The 20,106-nt window shown below is 33.6% G+C and overlaps 1 protein-coding gene across 16 annotated transcripts in view; it reads left to right on the top strand.

Moving 5' to 3' along the window:
• Window positions 1-736: 736 nt before the first annotated feature.
• calml4b (calmodulin-like 4b) overlaps window positions 737-20,106 on the top strand; it is a 129,882-nt gene continuing 110,512 nt past the window's right edge. For 6 of the 16 annotated variants that reach the window (XR_012400132.1, XR_012400133.1, XM_021470574.3 and 3 more), the window contains exons 1-5: window positions 737-815; window positions 900-930; window positions 5,670-5,810; window positions 10,881-11,069; window positions 15,409-15,496. Coding sequence is in view for 12 of the 16 variants with exons in the window: in XM_021470574.3 (XP_021326249.2) it covers window positions 813-815; window positions 900-930; window positions 5,670-5,810; window positions 10,881-11,069; window positions 15,409-15,496 (452 nt within the window). In the remaining 4 variants the exon portion in view is untranslated. The remainder of the gene's footprint in view (window positions 816-899; window positions 931-5,669; window positions 5,811-10,880; window positions 11,070-15,408; window positions 15,497-20,106) is intronic. The other 10 variants (XR_012400134.1, XM_073942670.1, XM_073942671.1 and 7 more) reach the window with 2 other exon arrangements.

The raw sequence follows: 20,106 nt of genomic DNA, 5'->3' as shown, positions 1-20,106 counted from the left end.
TAAAAAAACAGCTTAAACCAGCCTAAGCTGGTTGGTTGGTTTTGGCTCTTTGACCAGCCTGGTTTTAGAGGGGTTTTAGCCACATCCAAGCTGGTTTCCAGCCATTTCCATCCTGGTCTTAGCTGGTCATGCTGGAAAATGACCAGATAAAACCAGCTACAACCAGCTTGACCAGCCTGGTTAAAGCTGGACATATTGGTTTTGGCTGGACTCCCAGCCTGGCTAGGCTGGTCAAGCTGGTTTTCGCTGGTCATTTTCCACCCTGACCAGGCTGGAAATAGCTGGAAACCAGCCTGGAAGTGGCCAAAAGCAGCCTGGTTGACCAGCTAAAACCAGCCAACCAGCATAGGTTGATTTAAGTTTTTCTTAGTAGGGTATTTATCATTGTGTACTAACAAAACACAGAATTAGCTTATTATTACAGCTACTTGGTCAAGTATAATGCTTAAATATTTTAATAATGCTACGATTGGACAGAATTTAATTTATTTCGTTTCTCGGCGTCAATCAAGCGTAAAATCAAATCTGACAACAGTTGACGCAAATGTCACGTGACCGGCGCTTTTCCCTCAGCGCTTACTTGTTTAGTGATTGTCAAATGTTTGTTACTGGAGACATTTAAAAATTAAAATGATTGAATACCACTCTGTTACTTGCGTTACACATTTACTATATGTTTTAATCCCGCCTCGAGACCAGTGAATGGGATTTGATGGAGATTTTGCTTTCTGTCGTCGAGCGCCATCTGCCGGAGTGAAAGTTCGCTTCATTACAAACACCTGACAGCACTTAGAGAAGGACTGAACACCAACATGGTCAGTTTGCCATCTCTTTCTATGTATTATTTACATGTAAAACAATATACTAACTAATTGAGTTGGCTTCTTATGTTCTTACAGGCGAAATTCCTCAGTCAAGATCAAATCAACGGTAAGCAGGTCTCTGCATTATAACGTCTCTTACAGATATTGTGAAATTATTTATCAGTTTAGTTCGATAAATTCGGTTTTATATCGTTCACAAAATTCCAAAATATGATTAATAAGCAACCTAAACACATTAGCTGTCAATAACACTATCAAACTGAGAGATAAAAAGTCAAACTATGGATGAAATAGCCTAATGTTTAGTCTTTATTCAGTATTGTGATATGGTTATTTCATGTACTGGACATCCTTTTCTGGCCTGTGTTTATTTATATGTAAACTAATTAGTGAACGTAGTCAATTTAAATGCTGTGTTAAATAATAGAAAACATTGATGTCAAATGGGTGAGAATTAGTGTTTTGAAAGATCAATACCCTGATAATAATTATTATGCAGACGACAACTAAGCTGATATTGCGGCTGAAATTAACAGATTTTAATATTTCAATAAATTATTCATGTTCTAATATGTCAATATTATAAATATAATCTCTTTTTTTGAGCTGTAAAATAAGCTACAGTTAAACCAGACACATGCTAATTACATTTGAAGACAAAATTATTAGCTCTTCTGTGAAATCTTAATTGTTTTTTAAATATTCTTTGTATAGTTATCCAAATTAACCTATTTACTCATTTGAATTTCAATTTAATCGTGCAAAATATTAGTTAAACACTGACATGATGACAATTATTGATCGGTTAGTAGGCTAAGAAGTTATTAAGACTATTATGTTTAAAAATATATTAAAAACATTTCTCCTTTGAACAGCAATTGAGTAATATTTGGAAAAATAACTTACAAATTATTTTGTTTTCAACTGTACATCATAAATTAATATACATTTGCTAAATAATGCTAACCATGAGATCATATGAATGTGCATTGCTGGTATAATGGGTTATGAATATTAAAGTTATTATTATAAAGCATGAAGGGACACTGAAGCCATTCAACATGCTATTCTTTTACTTGACACAAAGTGTCATTTGTTTCTGATTACTGAAGCACAAACACCGAAGATCCACTGATGCATAAACACACAGCAAGAACCGAGTGAACAGGAGACTCAAATGACACAAAATATGAGAAAACAAACAAAAATATGACACATTATGCACTGTAAACACTGCAGAAATGCAAAGAAGTGTGTTGTCACGCCGTCCACCTGCTGTTGTTGATACTGCCGTAATCTTGATGCTCTGCTAAACGGGTTGTCTGAGTTGATGCCAAAACTACTCCTTCATTTGGGATTATAAAGACACCCTGCCAAACTATATCCTTATCAGCAAGACAAACAAACACTGTAATGTCTGATCTGGATACATCTGATGATTATACTTATGAGCTAACTTTGGTCATCCAAAAATGTAACTTTTAGGATTGCACAAAAAAAGATTGAACACTACACTCTTAACGATTTTTGTAAATTACACAGTATTTTACTGTAATATAAACAGAATTTTACTGTCGGACAGTTTTGCAGTATGTTGTTTTATTTTAAAGTTGCATTAAGGCTGCTGTAAATGTAAATAACATTTTCACATTTACATCTGAATTTTACTGCTGAACATTTTTGCAGTTTGTTGCTGTATTTTAAACAGGGTTTCTGCAGGGTCTTAGAAAGTCTTAAAATGTCTTAAATCTCCTAATCCTAATTTTAGGCCTTAAAAAGTCTTAAATTTACTGAAATATTGTGTTTTAGGTCTTAAATCTTTTTTAAACGGGTCTTAATTTTCCTTTGTTCATAAATTGCTACCCAATCTGGCCAAATCCCATACAGTCATCAGCAATCCATCTCAATAAAACTTTTTTATTTAAAAAGGTCATTTTAACTCTGTGATAATAGTTTAATTATTTTTCTTAAAATAACATTTCTTTAAAAGTTCTCCATGTAGATTTAGTTTATTTTAGTTTTTAAAAATTTTAAAACATTTGTTAATTTTTTTTTTTATTTTAAAGAATGTTTATGTCGTGAAAAAAGTGTATGGATTTATGTAGAGCTTGCTTGTTTTTATACCATATTAAAAATATTTTGCTATGAAATAAAATCTAAAATATTAATTTTTTGAAATTATTAATGTTTTATTGTATTATTATATGTATTCAATTATAATAAAAAAGTTTTTGAAAGGGCAAATAAAATCTTTTCCATCTGGGCCATTTAAAAAATTCCTTAGACTTTAGCTCTTTAAATCTAAAATTTCAGTCATAATGGTCTTAAAAATGTCTTTAAAAGTCTTAAATCTAACTCTGAAACCTGCAAAAACCCTGTTTAAAGTTGCGTTGTGAAAGTTACTATATTTTACAGTAAATACATACAATACTGTAAATACATACCATACAGCAATATAAATGGCGCTGTAAATGTACATAACATTTACACTCTTAACATTTATATCTGAATTTTACTGTAGGACAGTTATGCGGTATGTTACTGTATTTTAAAGTTGCATTGTGATATTACATTAAATATATACTATACTGTAAATACATATACAGCAAAATAAATTGTGCTGTTAATGTAAATTACATTTTTATATTTATATCTGAATTTTACTGTAGGACAGTTATGCAGTATGTTGCTGCATTTTAAAGTTGCATTGTGAAAATTACTGTATATTTTACAGTTAAGATATAATATACTATAAATATGTATACAGCAATATAGGTGGTGCTGTAAATTACGTTTCACATTTAAATCTGAATTTTACTGTAGAACAGTTTTGCAGTATGTTGCTGTATTTTAAAACTTCATTGTGAAAATTGCTGTATATTTTACAGGTAATAAATATTATACTGTAAGAACATACTAACGAAAAATGGTGCTGTAAATGAACATTTACATTTTTACATGTACATCTGAATTTCACTGTAGAGCAGTTTTGCAGTATGTTACTGTATTTTAAAGTTGCCTTGTGAAAATTACTCTACAGCAAAGATATAAGATACAGCAAATATATTGTAAATACACATACAGCAGTATAAATGGTGTTGTACATGTACATAACATTTACATTTTCACATTTACATCTGAATTTTACTTTAGGACAGTTATGCAGTATGTTTAGTGTTTCCCTTTAGGATTTTTTCTAGCTTGTTCTGTCTTTTACACAAATCTACCAACCACTTATGGTGTATTTTAATGACAAATGGAGAAATGTGTTGAGCAAGGTACAAGTCATGATCGCATTTATGTAATACGAGCATGCCAATCTCTGCTTGCGCACCGATTTCCTCTGCTCGTGCACAAAACGTCCTGCACGCCCTCAAACACGCTGCTCAAGCTCAGATCTTCTTGTGCGCTCTCAAATAAACACTGCTGAAGTGCGATTTAGCGCGTTTATGTAGTGAGTATGTCTCCAACATTTATTAGATTTGATAGGAATATTTATGAATGTCTTCAATAGACCTACAGATCGGTATTAATGCGTCCTAAAGTAAAGTGAAACGGCAATAAACTACTCAAGCAAGATGACGTTAAAGTTTTTGTATGCAGAATCACAGATCTTTATCTGTAAATAAAGTATAATTATGGAAACTGCGTTCATCTTAACTGAAAGCTACGTCGTGTTTGCTGGCCTCATGCATCGAGCACCTGTCAGTAAGTCAGTCAGTTTGTTAGCACGTCAACTTAAAGTGATAAACAAATAGCACACAGCCCTACTACGGTAGCAGAAAAGGTTGCGCTGTTACAATTCACTTACCTTTTAATACGTTTTGGTGCGATTATTACCTGCTATTAAAAACAACAACAATGACTGAATGTTTTGAATTAATAAGAAGCTGTAATGTAGCCATGGTGGGATGAATTTTGGTGTGACACCCCGCCATGGAAGAATGGATGTTGCGGAAACCATGTTGTTGCTATATTTTATTAAAGTTGCATTGTGATTACTGTATATATTTACAGTAAATATATAGTTTACTGTAAATACATGTAGAGAAGATAAAGAGTGCTGTAAATGTACATAACATATACAATTTCATTTTTTTACATCTGAATTTTACTGTAGGACAGTTATACGGTATGTTACTGTGTTTTAAAGTTGCACTGTGAAAATTACTGTATGGTTTACGGTAAATATATACTTTACTGTAAATACATATACAGCAAGATAAATGGTGCTGTAAATGTAAATAACATTTACATTTCCACGTTTTACTCTAGGAAATTTATGCGGTATGTTGCTGTATTTTAAAGTTGCATTGTGAAAATGACTGAATATTTCACAGTAAATATACACTATACTGTAAACACATGTACAGCAGTTTAAATGATGCTGTGAATGCACATAACATTTACATTATCATATTTACCTCTGAATTTTACTGTAGATTTTACAGTTGCATTGTGAAAATAACTTTTTATTTTACAGTAAGGATGTCGTATACCGATAATACATATACAGCAAGATAGATGGTGCTGTAATTGTAAATAACATTCACACCTTCACATTAACATCTGAATTCTACCAAATGATAGTTATGCGGTATGTTACTGTATTTTAAAGTTGCACTGTGAAAATTACTGTATTTTACAGTAAATATAATACACTATGAATACATGACATCAAGATAAATAGTGCTGTAAATATAAATACAGTATTTTGCTGTAATTGATTTACAGTAAGTTACTGACAAACTGCTGATTGTAGGTTAATGTAGATCCTACTGTAGAAATTGCCAACACTGTATATTTGTGTGTTTAGTAATACTTTACATGTCCCGCTTTATTCAGAGTATAAAGAGTGTTTTTCGCTGTATGACCAGAAGCGCAAGGGTAAACTGAAGGTGCAAGATCTGCTGACGGTCATGAGGTCTCTTGGTTGCTGTCCGACCCTGCCGGAGCTCCACAGACACTTGCTCTCCCATAAAATCGGTATGCATTATGTAGAATGGGGCTAAGAAATACAAATTAATCATGGTTTCCAAATGGGTTTCCCAAAGATCTTCCCTTTTGTCTGTCAGATTGCACTTTTTCAGAATCCATAACTTTTTTCTTTAGACGTTTAAAAAAAGTTCCATCCATCTACAGTATAAGGAAAAGTGCATTAAACTTAGATTTTTAGAAATAATAAATCAACAAGGCTGTAAACTCATTGGTATTAATAATGGAAAAATACAATACCATGATGCTATATAACAGTTGAAATAAAAAGAAATGGGCTAAAATATGTTTAAAGATTCTGATCATGTACAATTTACTCTAAAAAGTCCTGGATTGTTTTAACCCAGTGCTAGGCCAAATATGGACACATTTGGGTTGAAAAATGTAAATTAAATTTAGTTCTCAAAATTAACCCACTATTGGGTTTGTTATAAACATTATAAACATCATAACAGTATTTTATGTGTTTTATATATTAATAACCGTATAATATGCACACATACACATACACACACACACACACACACACACACACACACACACACACACACACACACACACACACACACACACACACATATATATATATATATATATATATATATATATATATATATATATATATATATATATAGTTGAAATCAGAATTATTCACCCCCCTTTGAATTCTTTTGTCTATTTTAAATATTTCTCTAATGATGTTTATCGGAGCAAAGAAATTTTCACATTATGCGTGCTAATATTTTTTCTTCTGGAGAAAGTCTTATTTGTGTTATTTTGGCTAGAATAAATGCAGTTCTTAATTTTTAAAAAAACATTTTAAGGACAAAATTATTAGCCCCTTTAGGCATTTTTTTTCTATAGTCCCCTATAGTTACCCTAACCTGCCTAGTTAACCTAATTAACCTAATTAAGCCTTTAAATGTCACTTTAAGCTGTATAGAAGTGTCTTGAAGAATACCTATTTACTGTCATCATGGAAAAGATAAAATAAATCAGTTATTAGAGATGAGTTATTAAAACTATTATGTTTAGAAATGTGCTGAAAAAAATCTTCAACTGACTTCAACTATGAGCAATTTCAGCATTACGGATGTGACATTTGCAGTAAAAACTCAAAACATACATTTGCATAGAGAGCATATGTTAACATTATATTGAAAGTTTTTCTTATATTTTTCAGAACAACAACCACAGAGTTAAGGGACCAGAAAAATATCAATATTTAGACATGTTTTGTACTTTAAATGTGGAAAATAAACATGCGTTATGGATGTGACAAAAAAGTATGTGGGTTTACAGAATACAACATACTTTGTAGAAATTCTGTGAATTAAACTGCACTACCCAAAAGTACAAATGAAAATCAACAGGATAAAAGTTGGCTCTCTATAAAACAAAAATATTAGTTTTATTTAATTTTATATTTTTACATTTATGAGGAAAAAGTGTTGTTATGGATGTGACATCTCTCTGTTATGGATGTGATATCTTTCTTTTATGGATGTGACATCTCTCTGTTATTGATGTGACATCTCTACGTTATGGATGTGACATCTCTACGTTATGGATTTGACATCTATTCGTTATGGATGTGACATCTCTCCTTTATGGATGTGACATCTCTCCGTTATGGATGTGACATCTCTTCGTTATGGATGTGACATCTCTTCGTTATGGATGTGACATCTCTCCGTTATGGATTTGACATCTCTCCGTTATGGATTTGACATCTCTTCGTTATGGATGTGACATCTCTCCTTTATGGATTTGACATCTCTCCGTTATGGATGTGACATCTCTCCGTTATGGATGTGACATCTCTCCGTTATGGATGTGACATCTCTCCGTTATGGATTTGACATCTCTCCATTATGGATTTGACATCTCTCCGTTATGGATTTGACATCTTTCCGTTATGGATGTGACATCTCTCCGTTATGGATGTGACATCTCTCCGTTATGGATTTGACATCTCTTCGTTATGGATGTGACATCTCTCCGTTATGGATGTGACATCTCTCCGTTATGGATGTGACATCTCTCCGTTATGGATTTGACATCTCTCCGTTATGGATTTGACATCTCTCCGTTATGGATGTGACATCTCTCCTTTATGGATGTGACATCTCCCTGTTACACATGCAGACAAACCCAATCATCAGAAGGGTTTATGTGCATTTTAAGAGTAGATAATTTCATATATATATATTGATATATAAATAATGCATAGACAAGGCGGCTTGGTGGCTCATGAAGAAGGTCGCTGGTTTGAGTATCCGCTGGGTCAGTTGGCGTTTCTGTGTGGAGTTTGCATGTTCTCCCTGCGTTGTTGTGGGTTTCCTCTGGGTGCTCCGGTTTCCACCACAGTCCAAACACATGCGCTATAGGAGAATTGATGAACTAAATTTGCTATAGTGTATGAGTGTGTATGGGTGTTTCTCAGTACTAGGTTGCAGCTGGAAGGGCATCTTCTGTGTAAAACATATGCTGGAATAGTTGGCAGTTCATTCCTCTGTGGTGACCCCTGAAATAGAGACTAAGCTAAAAATATTGGACATATTTATTATTATGTGAAGCACCTTGAAAACAATCAATATTGCAAAAGCATCATATAAATAGAAAATGAGATTTGAATTAACTAAAAATGTATCATTAAACACCAATTATTTATGAAGGAAACGGCAATCCACAGAAACTGAAATGATCATCGACTTACAGTGAATCCAAACATTAAACTGAAGAACTGAAAGTATTCAAGAGACCCAAACAAATGACTCACGCCGACGTTAAGTTATCGGATCGACATCCTCCTAAACCTCCAAACCCTAGGTAAAGTCAACAGTGTAAACTTTGCTTACTACGTAAAACAAACTTGAAATCTGTAGGAGTGAGTGGAAGAAGCTCAACCATAACATTGGCAAGCCTCGGTGCCCAATACGTCCAGATAAGGACAGTGAATGTAGATAGATGCTTTATAGAGTCATCGCGGAGGAAAAACAGAGCGCTGGATTTACCAGTGTTGTTTACACTGAAGGAACATTTGAATTTCATCTAGTATGCTACTTCAAAACTCTTATTAATTACTAATTGCTTAATTTGCATTTAAATTACTTTTCTATTTACTGTATCTGACTGCTAATTTATTCCTTATTGAGCACCTCAATTACTTGACTCAATCTTGCATAAATCTCTATAAAGCATGGTTATAATTAAACTCTTTAAATTCTTTACATTTGTCGAACAGTGCCCTTTAACTTTTGAAATCAAATAACATTTAAACATATTTATTTATTTATATATATATTTGTTTGAGTGTATATATACATAATTCATTTCTGACCCGGTGTTGGGTTAAGACAATCCAACATTTATTTAGATTGCACAATGCTAGGTTAAACTAAAATATATATATATGAATTCTACAATGGGCTGCACCAAAAATGTTGCAATACATACACTCACCGGCCACTTTATTAGGTACACCTTGCTAGTACCAGGTTGGACCCCCGTTTGCCCTCAGAACTGCCGTAATCCTCTGTGCATAGATTCAACAAGGTGCTGAAAATATTCCTCAGAGATTTTGCTCCATGTTGACATGATAGCATCATGCAGTAGCTGCAGATTTGTCGGCTGCACATCCATGATGCCAATCTCCCGTTCCACCACATCCCAAAGCTGCTCTATTGGATTGAGATCTAGTGACTGTGGAGGCCATTTGAGTACAGTGAATTCCTAGTCATGTTCAAGAAACCAGTCTGAGATGATTCAGCTTTATGACATGGTGTGTTATCCTGCTGGAAGTAGCCATCAGAAGATGGAGACACTGTGCTCATAAAGGGATGGACATGGTCAGCAGCAATACTCAGGTAGGCTGTGGTGTTGATGCTCAATTGGTACTAATGGACCCAAAGTGTGCCAAGAAAATATCCCCCACACCATTACACCACCACCAGCAGCCTGAACCATTTATATAAGGCGGGACGGATCCATGCTTTCTTGCAAACATGTGTCAGCAGAAATGGAGACTCATCAGAGCAGGCAACGTTTCTCCAATCTTCTATTGTCCAGTTTTGGTGAGTCTGTGTGAATTGTAGCCTCAGTTTCCTGTTCTTAGCTGACAGGAGCGGCACCCGGTGTGCTCTTCTGCTGCTGTAGCCCATCTGCCTCAAGGTTGGACGTGTTGTGTGTTCAGAGATGCTCTTCTGCAGACCTTATTTGAGTGACTGTTGCCTTTCTATCAGCTGGAACCAGTCTGGCCATTCTCCTCTGACCTCTGGCATCAACAAGGCATTTGCGCCCACAGAACTGCCGCTCACTGGATATTTCCTCTTTGTCTGAGCATTCTTTGTAAACCCTAGAGATGGTTGTGCGTGAAAATCCCAGTAGATCAGCAGTTTCTGAAATACTCAGAGCAGCCCGTCTGGCAGCAACAACCATGCCACGTTCAAAGTCACTTAAATCCCCTTTCTTCCCCATTTTGTTGCACACTATGAACTGCAGCAGATCGTCTTGACCGTGTCTACATGCCTAAATGCATTGAGCTGCTGCCATGTGATTGGCTGATTAGACATTTGTGTTAACAAGCTGTTAGACAGGTGTACCTAATAAAGTGGCCAGTGAATGTATATTGTCAATAATTCTGACATGCTTAGTCATCTTGATGAATGTATCCTTATGTAACAAATTGAATTATTTTGCTAGATATTATTAATCTATATTTAATGTGGAGTTATACTGAACTGTTGGATTTATTTACAGTATTTAAGGCAAGTATATTGTATGTAACTGTAATTAAATTCGCTAAAGAAGAACATTATTTTTTTCAGTAAATAAGTAATATAAGTACAATAACTGTTTACATTATTATTATTGTCATAATTATTATTATGCTAACTAATTACACCCCACACTGAACACCACATGTTTTCCTCATGCTCTGAATAAATGTGATGCAATGTGCTAAATATAAACCTGTAGGAATATAACTCTCAGCCTGTCAGATGTGATTCTGTATGCAAAGCTTTTTGGCGAAGCTCTCTGCCCCTCTGTCTGTTCCAGATAAGCACGGAGAGTTGGATTTCTCCACGTTTCTCAGCATCATGCATGAGCAGATCCAGCAGGAGAACCCGCGGGCCGAGATCCTGCAGGCCGTGAGGCTGACGGACACTGAGAAACGAGGATTTATCACTGCGGCAGAGCTCAGAGCCAGACTGACTCACTTTGGAGAAAAACTAAGAGATCAAGAAGGTTTGGATTTACTCAAAACAGTCGCAAATGTGACCATGTTACCCCTATCCTGTGGAGCCTCCATTGGCTGCCCATTCAAAATCGATTTTGAAGTTCTCTTACTGATGTATAAATCCTTACATAATCTATCCGCTGGTTATCTGTCAGAGCTGTTGCATTTTTACACTCCCAAGAAGTTTAACCCTTGTGTACTGTCCAAATTGACTCCTCGTTGGTTATGTTGGGGGCTGTTTTTGCTCCATTGACTTCCATTATAATCACATTTCTTGTCTGCTAATCCATTTCACCATATGCATTCCACATTATTGGTGGTTTTCCTTGTTGGGAAGAGACACAGCTTGTATTTCTTTCTGTTAATCATCAGTTGGCAGCATTAACCCTTTAGATAGGCCTGTGCAAAAAAGTTCAGTAGAGTATTAGTGTAAAATGATGGTGTGCATGCATAAATGCATTTACAGTACAGAGCTGAGCTGCTTATTTTGATTTTCCCAGACATAACAAGATAAGTGTGCAAAGGTCTTTTTTACACACACATGATTATTTTATTCAGAATGACTAATTAAAGCAACACAGCATCCAAATAATCACATTGAGCCTCTTATGATTCACAGTACAGGCAATGTGCAAATGAATACTGAATATCTTTTACATGACAATATTAAGACACTAAGGGCCCTATCATACACCCGGCGCAGTGTGGCGCAAGGCGTTGCGCAATAGTCTTTTGGTAGTTTCAGCTTGGCGCAAGAGTGGTATTGAGGTGTTGCGCTACGCTGTTTAAATAGCAAATGCATTAGTGCTCATTTGTGCGCCTATAGGTGTTCTGCTCTATAAAGGGAGGCGTTCTGAGGCACACTGCTGGCGCGTCGCTATTTTGAGAAACTATAATAGATTTTTCATTAGACCAAAACAAACCCGTTCTAAACTCCAGCGCAGAGTTGCACCTCGCTTACGCACTGCTTAATACACACAAGAGAGCAATAGGCAAATATCTTTACATATGAAAACATTTAAATATTAAGGATATATATAGGATATAATAAGAATAGATATAGGATATAAATATAAAGGATTAAAATATTACAAAACATATTATTTTCTAGCCTACATAAATATGAAAAATCACTGCTTTTATCTCTTCTTCATCTCGGGAGGCTTTTTCAGTTCATTCATAACAATTTACTTTTGTATAATGTTATTATTATTAGCAGTATTATTTATTATATCCATATTTGTTTAATTAAAAACAAGCTTAGATTTGCCCACCTGTCAGGTTTTAGACCATATGGGGCATGGCAGGTGTATTTGGAAATAACTCAGTATTTTGACCACACTTGGTTATTATTGTTCATTTATTCGTTTGCTAGAAATTAGAACTGAATTTAGAAATAGTTTTGAAATGAATATTTGCGCTTAACAAACAAAATTAATTATTTATAGACTAATTGATGTCTGTGTGTAAAGGTTTCCCTATCCAAGAGCGAAAGTGAAAGTAGATCCATTATCTCTCATTCTCACGCAGTAGATGCTCTGTTTAACAGTTTATCTGTGAACTGTTTGCTTGTGAAATGCTCCTTTTTTCCACTTAGACTTACTTTGCGTCCTGTAAATAGCGAATGCGCTCTTGGCAGGACGCAGCTGGCTCTTAAAGGGAATGGGAGATGAGACTCTGATTGGTTTATTCTCAAAACACACCTATAACTCATTAAGAAAATAAACTCAACCCTTTCAGACCATGCGCCACGGCGCAAAGCGGATTTTCCCATCCGTAAATTAGCAAAAATGCGTTCTGACATGCCCTGAAAGCGTTTGCGCCCTGCGTTTTGCGCTCTGCGCATGGACCGTCAAAATAGAGTCTTAAAAGTCACCTCTGCACAAAGAAGTAAATAAATAAACACATAAAGGAATATCTGCAAATGAAGGATAGAGATGATATCGTCTTTTCCAAACATGCAGACTGCCTATTATTGCAGACACAGAGCAGTATTCAGCAATAAAGTTGTTCTTACTGAGTCCAGGAATTTGTAATCCTCTCGCACACAGTTTATTAACATGTCCAAGCAGGGCCGGAGCAGGACTCCTTTTCAGCCCTAGAGTTGAAAGACCGGCCCAGTTCATGACTGACTATACTTGTGTACTTATGTGGGTGCGTGAGGTCTTTGCATGTTTGCAAGTGCGCACTCCCGTCCGGGTGTTCACGTTCGTCTGTCTGTAGCGTGGTGTTTCATTCCCAGCGCCTCGGTCCATTTGGTTTCGGTTTTGGTCGGCGCTGGGATAAAACATGCACGCTGCGTGTGTGAGTGCACGGGGAGTGTTTTCATTCATCGTGTACTCGTGTCTTGTGTTCAGTCTTCTGTTGGTGTTGTGTTTACATGCACCGCGTGCTTGTGTTGTCATGGACACGTGGTTAATGAGTTCTCTCATTGGCTGCGTGCTCTAGTCTTGTTTTATGTGAGCGCATGGCTTGTGTTGTCTCTTTGTGTCATGTGCTCTCCCGTCTATTGTCTAGTCCCGCCCTCCTTGTTAACCTATTATTAGTTAATTATGTTCATCTGTTTGTGTTAATTTAAGTCTGCTTATAATCCCCTCATGTCTGCTGTTCTGTGCCAGTTCGTCATCATATGTCGTCTATACATCCCAGTGTTCGTGCTCCAGTCCTGTCTTGCCAACCCAGCCAAGTTTGTTTACCCTTTTGTGTTATTGTTATGTTTTCCTCCTCAGCGGTCCGTTCTTCGTACGTGGATTACTCAATTAGCTGGATATGGATATTGACGATTTGACACGATCCAGGATCGTTTCGTTCTTCAAAGCTGATCCGAGAGTTGTTGTCATGGCAACAGTTCTGCTAGGTCAAACCTGGTCGGGAGCAGGCTCAATTCATATAAACAGGATTAGATCGGCTCAGTTCATGCAAAGATCATACAGAAAGTATGTTCTGAATTCTGATATTTTCTTACAGTAGTAGTTATATACACTTGGGAAAATGGTACATATTTTTTAACTATATATATAAAGTTATAGTCATTAATAAAATAAATAAAGTTATACATATTAATAAAACTTATGCAATCTGCACCCTCGAAATGAAAGTACAAAGACTGCCACCTGCTGGTGCAAAGAGAAAACTTAGTGATATGAACTTTTTAGATCGCTTTAGTACAAATTGTGTATGATAGAAATGCACAATATGTGACTGTTTTTTTTAAAGCAATAATACATTTATGCAGTCATGAACATGTTTTGATAGTTAATATGTCAGTGATTTGATGCTTCACAAAAGTTGCAGACGCCTTTACCAATATGAAAATGCTTTTGTAAACAACCAGTTATTCTTTACACCGATTAAAAAACGGCGGCTATAATGAAGAAAATCTTTTCTAAATGTAGAACTAAATACATTGATATGCACTGAAATACATGATGAATACTCTTGACACATGAAAGTGTAAAGCCTGCAGCTCACAACAAATGTGGAAAGTTCTTGCGTGTCATATTTAACAAGCCGTTTACTGCTAATTTGATGTAATTTAGCTCACATGGATAATTGAATATTAATCAGATGATGTCATTACGCTGCTGTGCCGTCAGCCAATCGTTGCATTGCTGAACATGATTTCGAGGATCGATAGATCTGTCCTTCACAACACATGCAGCGATCTCAGATCAGTTCATCCAGACATTCTAATCTGATTTGCGAACTCGTTTGAAGAACCTAATTAGCGAGAGATCAGTTATCAAGATTAAAAGATCCAGGATCTGCCAAATCATCTTAGATCATTTAAGCGAGGTACGAAGAACGGACCCTTGGTTGGTTTTTGTTTTCCTTTTAGTTTTATTTTAAAATGATAATAAATCATCTTATGTTGCATATGAGTCCTCGCTCCCTCATCCTTCCTGAACCCTGACACAAAAGTCATCCCATTTGCTGAAACAGAGAAAGCTGTGGCTAAATTAAGACTCTAAAATCACCCCAAAGTAGATGAAAACGACCCAACAGCACTCGAGGGATAAAAGGATAGTTCACCCAAAAATTAATATTTACTCACCATTTACTCTCCCTCATATTGTTCCAATCCTTTATGAGTTTTCTTTTTCTAAACCATTGACCTTTATAGAATGGAAAAAAAAAATAGTAAGCACTTCAATGGTTACAAGTTTCTAAAATTTTTAAAATCATTCTGTTTTTGTTTTACGAGCTCTCTTCAAAATATCTTCCTTTTGTGTTCAGTAGAAGAAATGTTTAACTTAACATCATCCCATAGCGTTCTCATGATTACTTTTACATTGCTAATTAGTGAGGCGAACTGAATAATAATGATATTAATGTTTTGTGTCACAGTTGACGAGCTGCTGAGTGAAGCTGGTGTGGCAAATGACGGACAAATTAAATACGAGGACTGCGAAAGGATTGTGACTCTTCTGACCAGGTGATGCTGAACAAACCTCAATAAATCAGTCGCAGAATGTCACTCCAGCTGAACATCACAGATATCACGGCCTCTAAATCTTCCTAAAACAGCAGAAAACGAAATAACTACACAACCCACCATATTTAACTGATAAACCACCTGCCAGACAGCTTCAATCATTAACCAACGTCCGTGGGATTGTTTTCAAAGTGCCAGATGTGTCTGTGTGACTTTCCTTAAAATAGTTTTCTGACCATCCAGAAGCTTTGAAGTGTCACTTAATATACTGTCTAAAGTGATTAGTCAACTTCACTTAACAAAATGTGGTAAAACCCATTGCTTTTAAAGCAGATTGATTGACTTTATTGTAAAATAGTGAATGAAACTCATTACTTTCAAAGCGATTAGTTGACTTTACTTTAAAGTTGTCAATAAACCCCAATGCTTTTAAAACGATTAGTTGATTTTATTTTTAAATAATGAATTAAACCCATTACTTTTAAAGGGATTAGTTGATTTTATTTTAAAATAATTAATTAAACCCATTACTTTTAAAGGGATTAGTTGATTTTATTTTTAAATAATGATTTAAACCCATTACTTTTAAAGGGATTAGTTGATTTTATTTTTAAATAATGATTTAAACCCATTACTTTTAAAGGGATTAGTTGATTTTATTTTAAAATAATGAATTAAACCCATTACTTTTAAAGGGATTAGTTGATTTTATTTTAAAATAATTAATTAAACCCATTACTTTTAAAGGGATTAGTTGATTTTATTTTAAAATAATTAATTAAACCCATTACTTTTAAAGGGATTAGTTGATTTTATTTTAAAATAATTAATTAAACCCATTACTTTTAAAGGGATTAGTTGATTTTATTTTAAAATAATTAATTAAACCCATTACTTTTAAAGGGATTAGTGGATTTTATTTTTAAATAATGAATTAAACCCATTACTTTCAAAGGGATTAGTTGATTTTATTTTAAAATAATGAATAAAACCCAATGCTTTTAATGCGGTTGGTTAACTTTATTTAAGTAGTCAAGTAGTCAATAAAACCCAACACTTTTAAAGCGATTAATTGTGTTTACTTTAAAAGCATTGGGGTTTTTTTGTCAATGATACCCCTAAATCCTTCACTGACTTAAGGCAAGAGTTCAAGATACCAAGAGGACATTTTTATAAATATCTGCAATTTCGCTATTTGATATTTAGTCATGAAAAGAGAGGTTATTTCTTTATTATTATTTTATTTTTATTTATTTAATTATTGATTTTTTTCTTTTTGCCTTTTGCTACATTTGATACATTTGTCTTTGCCCTTGTTTGTTTACGTTTGTATGTTCATTAAAATCAATAAAATATAAAAAAGCATTGGGTTTTATTGGCTAATTTAAAGTTTTTAGTTGACTTTACATTAAAATAGTGAATAAAAAACATTACTTTTAAAGCAATTAGTTTACTTTAAAATAATAAATAAAACCCCTTTTTTTTTTTTGACCGATTAGTTGACTTCACATCAGGGGCGTTGCTAGGGTCAAAAGGAATAAGGGGCTTAGCCCCAAAGTACCCACCAGCGGTTGAATGAAAGTAGTGGTTGAATGAAAATAAGATCTGAATAAACATAAAAAGGGTTTAACTGATTATTTACACGACTGTGACAATAAATGTTTTAAAGTCAGAATTATTCACCCCCCTTTGAATTTTATTTTATTTTTTAAATATTTCCAAAATTATGTGTAATAGAGCAAGGAAATGTTCACAGTATGTCTGATAATGTTTTTTCTTCTGGGGAAAGTCTTATTTGTTTTGCTTTGGCTAGAATAAAAGCAGTTTTACATTTTTTAAAAACCATTTAAGAGTCAATATTATTAGCTCCTTTAAGCTATATATTTTTTCCGATAGTCTACAGAACAAACCATCATTATACAATGACTTGCCTAATTAACCTTCCTTTAAAGCCTTTAAATGTCACTTTAAGCTGTATAGAAGTGTCTTTTAAAAATGTCTATTCAAGTATAACTTACTTTCATCATGACAAAGATAAAATAAATCAGTTATTAGAAATGAGTTATTAAAACTATTATGTTTAGAAATGTGCTGAAAAAATAAACAGGAGAGCTTATAATTCTGACTTCAACTGTATGTGTTCTTCCAGCCACCATGGGTATTTTCATAAGAAAGTCGATTAGTAATCCGCTGCTGACTGACATAGCATGTTACAGTTGAATATTGCTTTAAAATAATATACTAGCTAGATAATTAAACTCGCTGTGAATTAACTATTACAGAAACAGATGGCTATATCATATCTAGATAAAGATGTCTAGATATCTATATCGTATCTAGAAAGCAAGTACAATTTACACTGTTCTGACCAATATCCATGTATTTACATTAATATGATGCACATTTTATTGATTACCCACAGTTATTTTTGTTCACCAAAACTACACACATTTTATACTGTGAAAACAAATATTAAGCTTCATCAGTAGTTAGAACTATTCAGTTTCGCAAAACAGGTTTATTATTACCTCATCAGCTTCAGCTGCTCAAAATATTGAATGAAGTGCGGTGACGGAATTTTTTTAAACCATGTGACAACAGAGCCACTCCCACCTGCCGGTAGAGATTAGTTGACTTTACATAAAGTAGTCAATAAAACCTGATGATCTTTAAAGTGATTAGTTGACTTTACTTTAAATTAGTGAATAAAACCCAATACTTTTAAAGCAATTAGTTAAGGAAACTCAAACCATTTAAGGAAACTGATTGCTTCAAACCATTGGAGTAAAAAAACACAAAAACTAATTGATATGAGTGCTGTGAACTTACTCCATTTAAGTTGAAGTAATTTGCTATTTACACTGTAAAAAGCGATTACGTAAAACAAATGAGTAAATCCATTGCCTTAAAAGTGACAAGTTGATTTTGTTAAAAAAAATCTTGAATTCTGTTGCAACTTGGAACTGTTAAATGTATTGAACTTAATTGTTTAGAAGTGTGCACGTTTAATTTACTTAATAATGTTGAGGCAATGGATTTACTCACTTTTTTAAAGTAATCATCAACTTGTTTGTGAAGCACTTTGAGTTGCATGTAAAAGTGCTATACAAATAAAATGTATTATTATTATTTTTATTATTATTATTATAAACACTTTTTACGGTGCAGTTGTAACTTTGAGCTGTTAGGTTGACATTTTTTAGAATTCAGCAATTTCACTGTAAAAAAAATTCCGGCAGCTGGGAAAAACGTAAAATAACAGCCATTAAATTACAGAAATTTACTGTAAAAAAAACATCCATTAAATTACAGAAATTTACTGTAAAATAACAGCCATTAAATTACAGAAATTTACTGTAAAAAACATCCATGAAATTACAGAAGCTTGCTGTAAAATAGCAGCCATTAAATTACAGAAATTTACTATAAAATAACGGCCATTAAATTACTGAAATTTACTGTAAAATAACAGCCATTAAATTGCAGAAATGTACTGTAAAATAACGGCCATTAAATTACTGAAATTTACTGTAAAATAACAGCCATTAAATTACAGAAATGTACTGTAAAATAACGGCCATTAAATTACAGAAATGTACTGTAAAATTATGGCCATTAAATTACAGAAATTTACTGTAAAATAACGGGCATTAAATTACTGAAATTTACTGTAAAATAACAGCCATTAAATTACAGAAATGTACTGTAAAATAACGGCCATTAAATTACAGAAATGTACCGTAAAATAACGGCCATTAAATTACAGAAATTTACTGTAAAATAACGGATATTAAATTGCAGAAATTTATTGTAAAATAAAATCCATTAAATTACAGAAATTTACTGTAAAATAACGGATATTAAATTGCAGAAATTTACTGTAAAATAACGGATATTAAATTGCAGAAATTTGCTGTAAAATAACGGATATTAAATTAAAGAATATTACTGTAAGATAACGGCCATTGAATTACAGAAATTTATTGTAAAATAACGGCCATTAAATTACTGAAATTTACTGTAAAATAACATCCATTAAATTACAGAAATTTACTGTAAAATAACGGCCATTAAATTACAGAAATTTGCTGTAAAACAACAGCCATTAAATTACAGAAATTTACTGTAAAATAACGCACATTAAATGACAGAAATTTACTGTAAAATAACATCCATTAAATGACAGAAATTTACTGTAAAATAACAGCCATTAAATTACAGAAATTTACAGTAAAATAACAGACAATTAATTACAGAAATTTACTGTAAAATAACAGACAATTTAATTACAGAAATTTACTGTAAAATAACAGCCATTAAATTACAGAAATTGACTTAAATTGAATTGTAAATTTCTGTAATTCAACCTCTGTTATTTTACAGTAAATTTCTGTAATTTAACGGCTGTTATTTTACGTTTTTTATCCGGCACCCCAACTGCTGGAAATGAACCATAAAATTATGATTTTTTTTAAAAGTGTTACATAATAATTTGAAAGCAACTGGTTTACTCACTTTTATTAAGTCATTTAATCGCTTTAAAAGCATTGGGTTTTATCCACTATTTTCAAGTAAAGTCTTAATTTTTGTTAAATATGCACAGTTTATTT

Source organism: Danio rerio, chromosome 25 (genome assembly GCF_049306965.1).
Source record: "Danio rerio strain Tuebingen ecotype United States chromosome 25, GRCz12tu, whole genome shotgun sequence".
NCBI classification, from domain to species: Eukaryota; Metazoa; Chordata; class Actinopteri; order Cypriniformes; family Danionidae; genus Danio; species Danio rerio.
The sequence above is the reverse complement of the archived record's forward strand: the minus strand, read 5'-3'. Positions and strand labels throughout refer to the sequence as shown.